Source organism: Sander vitreus, chromosome 4, assembly GCF_031162955.1.
Source record: "Sander vitreus isolate 19-12246 chromosome 4, sanVit1, whole genome shotgun sequence".
NCBI lineage: Eukaryota > Metazoa > Chordata > Actinopteri > Perciformes > Percidae > Sander > Sander vitreus.
The window spans coordinates 15,328,675-15,341,690 of record NC_135858.1 but is presented as its reverse complement, the minus strand read 5'-3'; the positions used below and the strand labels follow the sequence as shown (position 1 = coordinate 15,341,690).

Below are 13,016 nucleotides of genomic sequence, written 5' to 3'. Positions count from 1 at the left end.
TATTTCAACTAATGTACTTAATTATTGACATATTTAGGCTATCTATGGCAATCTATTTCTCTATCTTTATCTATTTTTCTACTGTAAACTTTCAGATTATGTGAAATAATTCTTAACTAAAACAATGATGAAAAATGGTGTAACAGGACAACATATTGACCACAATAGTGATGGTGGAACTGCAATCGCTGACAGACTACAATTAATTCCCCCTTCAGGGAAAATCTTTGGTTGTAATTACCTCCAGATGACAGTAGTTGCACAGCAGGAGAGCACAGTAGAGAGAAATGCCATTCAGCTGAAGATTTACAATATGCATGTTTCTTCCTTCATACACTGTAGCATCTGTAAAACATAAACAGCTCTCCCCAGTAGCAAGAAAACCAGGAAGCTGAGACTCAACACTGTAATGTTAAAGATGTAAAATATAGCTGCTGTAAGGACAGCGACATTGAGATTGATTTTTGTGGATTCGGATTGTTTCTGCCACTTCTATGTATATGATCTGTTTTATTTCACATTAGTGTAAAGAAAGTACCCCTTTTTCTCCCTTGTGCTTTCTTACCTTCTCATTTCATCCCTATAGTCACAGCCATTTTAGGCACAAGTCAGACCTTTGTTGCCATATGTCTTTGAGAGCTGTTTGTTTGTAAATTATAATATTGATGCTGATGAGACCACAGTAGGGTATATGTGGAGACTGCAGGAGTCTGGATAAATCTCTCCATGTGGGTAAGCCCCCTGCTCAGGCATCCTCGACCAAGACTTGAATCCCCACCTCCCCTTGCCTCAGAGTTGCTGTTATTGAATGTGATCCTGACCCCTGACCGAGGCAGCGAGAGTAAGAGGGAGCAACTGTCAAGGGAATTTTATTTCCTGAGAAATCACATGCATATTTAATCACTTTGGCCTAAAACCAGGACCTGGCGGCAATTTTGCAGTGGAGATGCTTGTACCAAATTCATGAAAAGCCCTCCTGAAACAGTGACTTTTTCTTTGATGAACTGTATAACAGCACCTCTGTTTTCCGCAGCCAGGCATTGAGATGCTCGACAGCTCACCCGACAGGATGACTGCACCTATTCCTGCCTCCTCTGGGAGGAAGGATGTGGGTTCAGCTTTTAGTCGTCTCTCTGATGGCCCCATGTGCTAATACTGCTGTCATGTCCTGGGGAGAGAGAAGACTAATTACTGACTACACAGTCTTCCTGCCAGTCCCCCTTGGAGAGCCATACACTGTTAATTGGACGACAACTCCAAAGGGAGCTGAACTGTAGAGTATGACCTTTTCCTCATGTAAACAGCATTACATATGAGACATTTACAATTTCTCATTTCCCTTATTGCACCTCCATTACACAACATCCTTGTTTACAACAACTCTCCATTTTATCTACATAATTTAAGGCACGTTCTCTCGAATAAATGTAAATAACCTTTTGTTTAGAGGATTTGATGTAGAAACTGTTTTAGCTGTAAGCAGCAGAGAGCATTTTCTACTAAATATTGGATATTTGACTGCATTAATATTAGTATAGTCTTAGTCTGGCATTGCCAGATCTATCTCAACAGCGCTGTGGAGAATGACAAGACGAGAGTCTGAAACTGCAGGCACAGCAGTGCTTTTAGCTAAATGCTAACATTAACATGCTAACATTTTCAAAATGGCAATGCTAGCATGCTGATTTTTAGCAGGTATAATGTTTTCCATGTTCAAAATCTTAGTTTAGCGTGTTAGCATGCAAACATTTGCTAAATAGCACTAAAAGTACAACTTAGCGTGATCGGGATGTTGGTAGTTTTGCAGTTTTTTGGTTATAAACCAAAGAGAAATGAAAATTGGGCCCAGATGATGGTGCTAGATGAAAAGTTAAAAGATGTCACCAAAGTGATTAGAATTCATGATAAATGTCTGTCAAAGTTTGTGTTAATCCATCAGGTAGATGTAGAGAAATTTCACTTAAAGCCAAAAATGTCAACCTGCTGGCAGTAGAGAAAAAGTCAGTGGATCACCAGTTAGTAGGATTCATCCTCTGGGGAGCTGATCCATCCAATAGTTTAAATATTTCACTCTGGTGGTGGAGCAACCAACATTGTCATCCATGGAGCCATGTTGCTGCCATGGCTAAAATTGTATTTTATAACGTTGTATTCAGCCTCTCTGCTTCCGTTAGGACACTTTGTGTAATACTTACTAGCTAGCTTTAAAAGGCATACTATGTAACTTTTCCCTCTTCCGTTTCCCTACAGGTTGTCTCATTGGAACTACAGCTCGCGCGACTGTAGTTCAATAACACTACCTGTAGGGGGCCCAAAGAGGGAACGTTACATAGAATGCCTTTAATTACGACTTGCTCTTTGTTAACAGCTGGTACATAATGCTGAAAGTCATTTTGGTGCATAGGCTGAACTCTCCATCACAACACACAACATGGAAGTAATGAACAAAAATAGTTATTCAATTCCAGTTTATTAAATAAAAATATCTGTGGAATGAGTTTCAAAATCAAGCTAAATTTAAAAAAGCGGCAACTAAATGACGTTTGATCTAAGAGTTGATCAAAGTCGTCTTCACATTTTAGTAAGATGATTTTTCCATATGGAGAAAACATTGTTTACACAATAGGTGATATATTTTTAAGACTGCATAGACACAGGCAAACTAAATCAACAATGTTGACATGCAGTAAGTATGTTAAAATTCTGCCGCAATACTGAGTAATGCAAAGCTTACTGCGCCTATATCCTGAGATTCATCAAATAAAAGAAAAAAAAAGGCTAGGTGCTCAGTTTGGCCTAATGATATACATGTTATCATTCTTTGGTAATCTCTGCAAAATAGCAAAGTAAAATATTCAAATCATCATTGACATACATTTTAGAGAGGATTAAAATTAAGATCTGTCTAGGCCTCATCAGGAAAGGCAGGAACACTGGTGAGAGCTGAAATGAGCCTCTCGAACACGCTGATGCCTTTCAGGAAAACATGCTCGTTCAGATACTCGTTGTGATCGTGCAGCAGAATTGGCGTCCGGTTCATTGGGGAAAAGCCGATAGCAGGGATGCCCACCTAGATTCAACAAAGAAACCTATTACCAGGCACAGAACTGCAGGAGCGATATGTCATGATAAATCCTGAATAAAAAGTCAAACTGATTCCCTTCTGTCATATCCAGTTCTTATACTCACCGCTCGAATAAAACGGCTATCTGTAGCAGCTGGAAATATCTCCTTTTCCAGAGTAATGTTCCTACAATGGAGATATTGATGTAGTATTGATATTGAAGTTTTCATGATACAAGGACAGATTCAGCACAGTCCTTTGCTAGAATTATCTGGATAATAATTTCAAAAACATATCCTAAAAGTGCTACAGCCTTTGTTAGACAGGCATGACCAAAATATCCTATATACATTTACAGTAGAATACATATTAAATGAAAAAAGAAAATCAGCTTTTCTTCAGATGCTAAGACAAGTCACTGTTGACAGGACAGACGGCGCAGTTCTTTCTAAACTAAAAGAATTACCGCCTCACAGTTGTATGCCTCAGCCCACCAGTCAAGTTGCAGTTTACATCCATGTCTGTCCAGACTCATATAATGTATGTAGTGAAGACTCTGAAGCAATTCAATAAAAAGTATTATTAACGTGGATGCTTCACACACATCTTTAACCAGCAACACAGAAGATCTATACAATCACCACAGTTTCAAGATTTGTGTTGCCAATTCAGTATCCAACCAAATGTCTCCCCTTCTGTTCCTGAATATAGTGCTGAATAATGGCCAGAAAAGTAGACAGATTTTATTCTTAAGAAATCTGAGTATTTCTACTACTGTCTACTATCTACTGTAAAAAGATGTAAAATTACTCAGCAAGACTCAACAGAAAATGCACATACACACTGATGAGGACTGTCGAATTAGATACATTGGTAGGTGTAGATGGAGCCTTAATTAAGATGTTACAATGTATTGTAGCTTTTACTAACTTTTATAGTAGATAGTGTCAATAGAAAATTATATTGTAAGTTTTTTTGCACAAGATCGAACATTTGCACTCTAACGTGCAAAAGAAAAGTTGAAATCACATTCAGATGTATGGTGTACTCACATTGCCTTGCAGGCTGCACTGAAGGCGCTCCACCAAGGATCATTCTCCTCTGTAGAAGTCAAGTTCTGGTTCATATGTTTCTGCAATGGATGGCGGCTAATTTAATCTCTTTGACAACAGGAACAAGGCAACAGCTATTTTATAATTGAGTGGGCGCTCACTGACCTGAGCAAATTCGTAAGTGACATCTTCTCCTGCTTCTTTACACCACTCTTTGATCTGTCTTTCAAACTCCTGGTAGGATTATAATAATTTAGAGTTAACATTGAGCTGTAGGTCATTTCACATGGACACATCTGCCTGAGATCAGATGTCTGAGACACACACACACACATACACACACACACACACACACACACACACACACACCTGTAGGTTTACTGTAGGTGGTATTCTTAGGTCAAAGCTGACGTCCATTTCAGCTGGGATGACGTTGTAGGCCACGCCTCCTTTGACCATGGTCATATTCACTGTGGTGACATCACCAAGAGTGAAACACTCGCTGGTATTTAACCTGAAAAAAAAAAATAAAAATCACACACACACACACACACACACGTAAGGACATTACTGCAATTAAAGCTAAAGCAGTATTGCATTTTTTGCAAGGCCAACACTAAAATTGAACTTGACTTTTAATCAAAGAAATCTACATCAAATCTGTTATTCTTTGTACCAAAGAATTTACACACAATTTACACACACTAGCACACACACACACACACACACACAACCTGCATAACATAATCACTATTTCATGAGTGTCACTTCATTTTTTGTGTCATTATTCTGTTAAATGGGTTTTCCTACATTCTTCAGCTTTGAATGTGGCATTTTACTGTACACATTGTTCATTAAAACATCTCGGTAGCATTACTCTTGGGAGGAACAAGCCATAAACAGGCACAAAAGCCATTCAGAGCAACTCTTGCATAAATAGAATAGTCAAAAAGACAATATGTTTACAGCCATTAAGAGATGCTTTCAGCATATCATTTGTATCTACTATATGAAAAGCAGCATAGAGGACTTTTGATACTGGGACTTCATGTAGGTAGTCAAACCTTAAAGCACACATTTGGAGAATAACTGCACCATGCAGATCCAATGTTAGTAAATATGCTTATGATTGAAGAGAAAATACACTCACCTAAAGGATTATTAGGAACACCATACTAATACCGTGTTTGACCCCATTTCACCTTCAGAACTGCCTTTATTCTTTGTGGCACTGATTCAACAAAGTGCTGGAAGCATTCTTTAGAAATGTTGGCCCATATTGATAGGATAGCATCCCCACACTATTACACCACCACCAGCAGCAGCAGCCTGCACAGTGGTAACAAGGCATCCGGATCCATGTTCTCATTCTGTTTACGCCAAATTCTGACTCTACCATCTGAATGTCTCAACAGAAATCGAGACTCATCAGACCAGGCAACATTTTTCCAGTCTTCAACTGTCCAATTTTGGTGAGCACGTGCAAATTGTAGCCTCATTTTCCTATTTTTAGTGGCGATGAGTGGTACCCGGTGGGGTCTTCTGCTGGTGTAGCCCATCCGCCTCAAGGCTGTGCGTGTTGTGGCTTCACAAATGCTTTGCTGCATACCTCGGTGGTAACGAGTGGTTATTTGAGTCAAAGTTGATCTTCTATCAGCATGAATCAGTCGGCCCATTCTCCTCTGACCTCTAGCGTCATCAAGGCATTTTCGCAGAAGTGGTTGTGGGTGAAAATCCCAGTAACTGAGCAGATTGTGAAATACTCAGACCAGCACGTCTGGCACCTACAACCATGCCACGCTCAAAGTTGCTTAGATCACCTTTCGTTCCCATTCTGACATTCAGTTTGGAGTTCAGGAGATTGTCTTGACCTGGACGACACCCCTAAATGCATTGAAGCAGCTGCCATGTGATTGATTGATTGGATAATTGCATTAACGAGAAATTTTACAGGTGTTCCTAATAATCCTTTAGGTGAGTGTATGTCTCGCCATAAACATTATGTGATAAGTCGAGATGAAAAACAGTTCAATCTCACCTGTGTTTCTCCTTCTGTCTGAAGTCCAGGAAGGAGTTTATGACATGGCGCTGAGAAGTATAAGGCAGTATGGTCACTGATACTGTTCTACTTAGTCCTTGTAACAACAGATTTTATGATTAAACAGTTTTATTAACTGGTTGCATAACATTGACACTTACCAGCTTCTCAGCAGCTGTGTTCTCCACAAACCTCGACCCATGGCCTGGACTGCCTGGGCAGTGGATTGTAATCCCTGGAAAGATTAAGTAATTCTGCTTGATTCATGTTCGATTTTATCAACCTTTCACAAATCCTTAAATCTGATAAGATGGTGGAAGTTTTTTTACTGTATGTGTTTTATACTCACACCAGGGGTTCCTCTCTCCATAAAACACAGTGAAGGCATCGCCAGGGTTGGCCAGACCTACAGAACACATGCAGACACATAAAACACTTAACATTTAACATTAGTCTAGTGCATAAAGATAACTACAAAAAGGAAAACTCTGGGGTAAAGGACAGAAGATGATGATGTACAGATTAGCAACTAAACCACAGGAGGATTTACGAATCTCCACAAGCAGGGACTGAATTTCAGCACACATTTGCCATTGGCTTCAAAATCAATAAGGGTCATTTGGCACAGTCTGTAACATAATAACTTCTAAATATTTGGTTGTCAGACTTTGACCCCGACGACCATAGCACATCCAACATCTGACTTTGTGCACATCAGAACAAATTATATACTGGCTCGGAATCAATACCAATATGTGGACAGCTTCATTTTGGACACGTCAAACATTCGCCTAGGGATGCACAATAAATACATTAATCAAATTAATGATATTATAGATTTCTCACAGACCTAAATGTATTCCTATTGCAATGTTTTAATACATTTTCTCAAAGACATCCAACCAAAATTCTAACCATCCAATTACCTCCTCCTTTATCTGATCATACTGTAATTCATTAGGATTGACATCACAAGTAAACTCTCAAGGAAATAAAAGCATCTCTAAAAAAAAATAAAAAATAAAAATGATCAAGGGGTCAAGCTGCTAACTATGAGCTAATGTTCCCAGTTCAAGTCCAGCTGGGGACCTGTGTTGCATCTCTCTCTACCTCATTTGCTATGCTCTTTCTACTGTCTTTAATAAATGCCCCAAAACACTTTAAAAAAGGTTAATTATTATGTTTAATTTATTTTATAAATTATGGTTTTATAGATTTAAAATCATATCATCCAGCCCTAGTTTAGTCTGTATGAATAACCCATAAGAAAGTGATAATGGCTTTTTATCTCCTTTATTTATTTATATTTTATTTCTTCTTTCTTTTGTATATGTATCTGTATGTATACAGATGCACATATGTGCGTACATGTGTCATATATATTCATCTTATTGCATTATGTGTACAGACATATGTAGGAGTACAAATAATTCCCCTGTTGTTATACTGGCAAAATGATATGTGGGACTTGGGGTTGGGGGTGAAAATGCAAGAAAAAAAGGCCTTTATGTTTATTGTAACATTTCCTGTGGAATCAATAAAAACATTAAAAAGGGAAGGAAAAAAAAAAAAATGATAATGCCTGACAAGATGTCTTGATATGGGAATATGACTGATGAACGTTAAGGATGCCACAACAATAAGTGAAGTAAAGTTTCCTTCTTTGAATCCTTCATTTTACCTTGGAGGGCAATAAACCAAATAGTCCTACCAAAGGAAAAAAAAAAAGAGGTTTAAATGTAGTCACTTCATTTCACCAGTGACTGGTAATGTAGCATAAAGCAAATGTGTTGCTACTAATAACCTGCAGTTTAATAAACTGTACCTTGCCCAATGACCTAAAGTGATCATTCAATATTGGCAGGAATGTTTGAGGTGTCAAGACATACAATTTTAAACAGACAACTGCCGACTAAACAGAAAACTGAATTTTCCATGGTCATAGTAGAAACGCAATAACTCCACCCGGTTTCAACTTATTAAGTAACTAAGTGACCTGCAGAGTCCAGACCCTTATTCATCACATTTTGAAAAGATGTTGCAAACAGTTATTTATTTACCTTCATCAAGCGCAAAGCCAATGTTTAATTTTTGGAACTCCGGATGCTTCACAAATGTTTCCATTCCCTTGTGACCTCCAACTTCTTCATCTAAAAAGAAAGAAAATATATTTTAGTTGTTAATGTCATATTTTCATTTGCCAAAATGCTATAAAAGGATATACAGTAGCTTGACTTCTGCTTAACCTATAGTAGTAGTAGTAGTAGTAGTAGTAGTTTTGGAGAACAAATTATATTTTAATTAAAGGCTCTGAATACCTACACAGGTGTTTTCAATTATTCTGGCTGATTAGACCTCTCCTCAGGTTGGGAATTACATAAAGTCACCAAACTCCACATACCAATAGGTGCGCTCTAAGCCCAACTCACACAGTGCTGGTTTGTGCCGGTTGTCTACTTCAATTGGGCAGGCAAAACAGCACATGTTGCTTATACACATGAATCAAAGGCTTTGTGCAGTAAATAGACAAAAAGATCACATGTACCAACAGCCTTAAAAGCAATATAGACTATTAAACACATATTTAACATGGCTGTAGTGGCTGAATCTAAATGGAAAGGGTCCTGTACTGTATTTAACAATTCAAACGAATTGTAAAAAGATTAAAGTTCATATATATCTCCACCCCCGGCTGTGGTTTGATTATCAGCTGATAGAGGAGGAATGCAATCAAATACCTTACCAGGAACAAACATTAAGTGCACAGTGCGCATCACTTTCCGTCCCTCTGCCTTCAGCCTTCTGACTGCCTGGATGTACCTGCAAAGAACAAAAGAAAACACGGCAGAGTTATGACAGAAATGAGAGATGTCTGAACTGACAGTATGCAGGGTGAGTGAGTGGGTTTTAAAAACCGGTGTTTCTCACAGAACATCATTTAAAGTGAAGATCACAACACTAGAGTACAAATCCTGTTTAATAGAACAAGTTATCAAGGCAGTTAATACCCACTGTATAGTTACACATTTCATGTCCTGTGATCCCCGGGCATAAATGTTGCCCTCTGCATCTTTGAAAGCACTGAAAGCATCGTATTTCCAATGTTCCTGGAGAAGAGATTGATAGCAAATCTATTTTTTTCATGTCTATTACAAATAATAACAGGATTGTAACGCCATAAACAGAGACAGATGCCATACCTGGTAAACGGGTACAACATCTGTGTGGGAATTCAGTAAGATGGATTTCAAGGTCGGGTTCGTCCCTTCCCATGTCATAATCGCCACAACTCTGCCTGGACAAATCTACAGGGAGAGGGAAGAGCAGATAAGGCCCACTGTTTTAATATTACTAATGCATGTACTGTATTTACAGCATGTACACAAATGTTTGCTGCATGAATTATATTATCATCACTGACACATACCTCAATCTTTCTCATGGGTAGCTCAAGCTCGTCTGCTATTCTGTCCAGGAACCGAAGAGCAGCATCTATAAATGAATAAACAGAGTAGAACAATCTGTTTAAATACTAATAATTGTATAAAACCTTCACAGGGCAGTAGACAGTAAGAATTTCTGCTGCTGCTAGTTGTGGCAATACTATTGGACTTCAGTAAGGTCACAGAAAACCAAGAATGAAAATCAAGCCCTAAATCACCTATCCATTTTCAGCAGGGCTTGACATAAGCAATGGCCCGATGGCCCCGTGGATGGCCCGGGGCCAGTAAAAAAGTATGTCGGGCTAGTTGATTGGCCAGTCAGCAAACGTCATACAGAGTGGCGCGAAGCATGTGAATGTTAGCTAACATTTCACATATTCACCTCAGGTAATTTATAACGTTAGTTAAAATGTCAAAGAACTATGAAGCTAATGTGAGAAAGAGGGCATTCCTAATGTCATGGAAAACACAGTACACCTGGGTGGAGAAAGGCGATGATGGCATGTACTATTTTGTTTGCCGGCAACTTCCAACAAAAGCCGACCAGGCAAACCAGCAAAATGCCATGCAGCTTCAAACACAAATTATTTGGATACAAACGTTGCATTTTGGAAGATAGACGGGATTCTGTACAGCAGTGCCCGCACTGCGCACGCACGCACACTTATCAATACCCACCTACCTGTTCTACAGGCATAAACATGTAGAAACCGATATTTCAGTCTGCTCTGTCCACTCTTGTCCACCGCGCTGTGCATACACAGCTCTACTCTGCAAATAGAGACTTTTTACAAACAAGCTAAAATGAAAGATGCCAGTTTGTAGTCTAATTGTTTATCTTAGTTTGCAACGAATCTTGAACTTTGGACAAACTCTTGTAAACGTAGCTGCTGCCTTAACGAACCATCCTCTCCGCTGGAGCGGTAAACCTTTGGATGTATTATAAGACCAAAACAGATGCATGTGGCTACTTAATATGCACGTGAATGACGCAGGGATTTTTTTTAATGTTGAGCCCTGATTTTCAGCCACTTTCAGGTCAGTGTGAGGAGACAAACGGGTGAGAAACATAGCCTAAAGGTCCTTTACCTAGCTAGCTCTCACTACTCGGGGATCCCAGATGCTCCCTGGCCAGCTGGAAGATATACTGCCTCCACCATGCAAGGTCCTGAAAATTAACCTGAGCAAACACAAATGGCTAAGGGCTATCATGAAGAGTGAGGCCAAACTTCCTGCAGACAAAACAATCTCAGCTGCCACTATGTGCAATCCCATTCTGTTGGTCAGGGCCACAGTTTGTTTTGGTTGACCAGTGAAGTGAGAGCCTTGCTCAGCAGCTTAGCTTTCTTTTCAAGACTACGTGTCTTATACATAACTGGAAGTATTTAATGTCTAACTGACCCAGATAAGAATTGGACTTTGATAAGTCATAGAACATAAGATGATACAAGTGATATAGGCAAATACAACTAATACTGGGCATAGAAGGTTTACTTTTAAAAACATCTACAAACATTTATTTTAAGTAAAATGACATAGAAATACTGTAAAACGGAGTGGAGCACTTTTTGGGCATTTTATTACAACAGCTGTTTTGACTCTGATCTCCAACAAACTGGGTTAAATAAACAGTGTCTTGTGATGGAGATATCTCACCATAGTCAGGGTCTGGGTGGACAGTTTTGAGACGGAGGTACTCTCTGAACAGACTCACAGAGAGATCCTCTCCCTCAGGAAAGCTCTTCCCGCCTCCAACAACTGGACCATCTTTGTCAGGCAGCATGGTGTGATTTATTTACTCCCTACACATTGAGGACACACAGATAACGCCATTACAAAAACAAGACATTACAATAGAACATAATAACCAACACGCCAGGATCAAATGAGAAATACATAGATTAAAAGATTCAGAATCCTTTATTAATCGCACAAGGGGCAATATAACTTGTCACTTTAACTTATCACTTACCTTGTAACTTTAATACCATTGCTCTTATATAGTTCATATATTGTGTTTTTCTTCTACTGTTACCTCTTACTTTATTTATTCTTATTTTTTATTTTATTTTTACTTCTCTGTTTAGCTATTTCTGTCTTTGTGTTGCTGCTGCGACATCTGAATTTAAATAAAGGCTTATCTTATATCTACTCATTGTGTCTTTTCTCTGGCAGAGTAAACCAACAGAGCGAACGCACTGTGACGTTAACTAACGGTAGCTCCAGTCCATCTGCTGTCTCAAAGACCAGGCCAGCTGCCTTACATCAACGTTAGCTGTCGTTACCTGCTTGTCGAAGCTGGGTGGACCAATTTTATGCTAAAATAGCTAACGTTAACGTTAGCTAGTTAACTTATTCTGTCTTTAGTTGTAGAATAAGCTATGACTGCGTCTTAACCGCTGTGTCACTTAACGCTGTGGTAGTAAACAAAGATTACACGACTGCGTACAAGGTAGATTTATTTAATCTTTTTTTTTTTTAGCTAACGTTAGTTATTACCACAATACTCACCCTGTCCAGTCAGGTAAGCAGCATCAGTTTGTGTGTGTTTTTTTTTTAGCTAACGTTAGTTATTACCAAAATACTCACCCTGTCCAGTCAGATAAGCAGCACCAGTTTGTGATTTCTTTAGCTAACGTTAGTTATTGCACAATACTGTCCAGTCAGGTAAGCAGCGTCAGTTTGTGTCACAGTGTGTCAGCTGACCGCTGCTGAACGGGACTGTTCCTGCCCTTCAAAATAAAAGACCTGTCTTCTGTTTTGAGGCATTTACACATAGATATAGAACAATAAATATGACATGTAATTCTGACTTGCCATTCCAGGATGGAACCACTTGGCGGCCATTTTACCAGGGTTAAGTTTTAGAATTGCTTCAATTGGAACCAATGGGGAAAGAGGCTCATGTTGTCTTTATAATCCTTATATTTTTCTACCAATACATCAATAGTGGTTTAATTTAAAGTAATGACTGTAAGACAACTGTGCCTTTCTAGAACGAAACAAAAAATAGAGATTTGGGTGGAATTTTGATTGATATATCTCCAAGACAAGTCATTTGTTCAATCATAAAGATAATCTCATAATTTTGCATTTATATTTAATACATTTTTATATTTTGCCTGAACTTAATATGTAAAAACTGTCTTTGGTATTCTGAATAGCAAATATACATTAAACAACTTTTTTTTTTTTTTATGTAGAAATCCTAAATAGATTCAGTATTATGACCTATAGAGAGGTAGTTACGATAAGACACATGAGAGAAACATCCAACTGTAATTTATTAATACATTTATTTATGTCATAAATTGCTTTACATAAGTGCAAGATACATTTTTCTCTCACACAAGCACACTCGCATACACAGAAACTACATACATACACATTTTTGTGAGTTTTTGAGCATCCTACTGGCC

The 13,016-nt window shown here is 38.5% G+C and overlaps 1 protein-coding gene across 5 annotated transcripts; it reads right to left on the bottom strand.

Annotated features, from left to right (window-relative positions):
* Positions 1-2,453: 2,453 nt before the first annotated feature.
* Positions 2,454-12,296, bottom strand: LOC144516913 (aminoacylase-1-like). Of its 5 annotated transcripts, XR_013501883.1 has the most exons (16): positions 12,187-12,296; positions 11,254-11,399; positions 9,582-9,646; positions 9,355-9,459; positions 9,167-9,261; positions 8,898-8,974; positions 8,215-8,304; positions 6,504-6,560; positions 6,316-6,389; positions 6,155-6,204; positions 4,486-4,630; positions 4,282-4,350; positions 4,117-4,196; positions 3,531-3,620; positions 3,190-3,250; positions 3,052-3,070 (listed from the first exon to the last, which is right to left on the bottom strand). XR_013501883.1 is itself a non-coding variant. In XM_078248606.1 (15 exons), exons 2-15 carry the CDS (start codon positions 11,378-11,380, stop codon positions 2,906-2,908), a joined length of 1,260 nt encoding a protein of 419 aa, XP_078104732.1. In that variant the 5' UTR covers positions 11,381-11,399; positions 12,187-12,296; the 3' UTR covers positions 2,454-2,905. The 5 variants fall into 5 exon arrangements, 2 of the variants coding, with proteins under 2 accessions (XP_078104732.1, XP_078104733.1); XM_078248606.1 differs by lacking the exon at positions 3,531-3,620 and having other exon boundaries at positions 2,454-3,070; XM_078248607.1 differs by lacking the exons at positions 3,531-3,620; positions 12,187-12,296 and adding an exon at positions 12,109-12,148 and having other exon boundaries at positions 2,454-3,070.
* Positions 12,297-13,016: the final 720 nt, after the last annotated feature.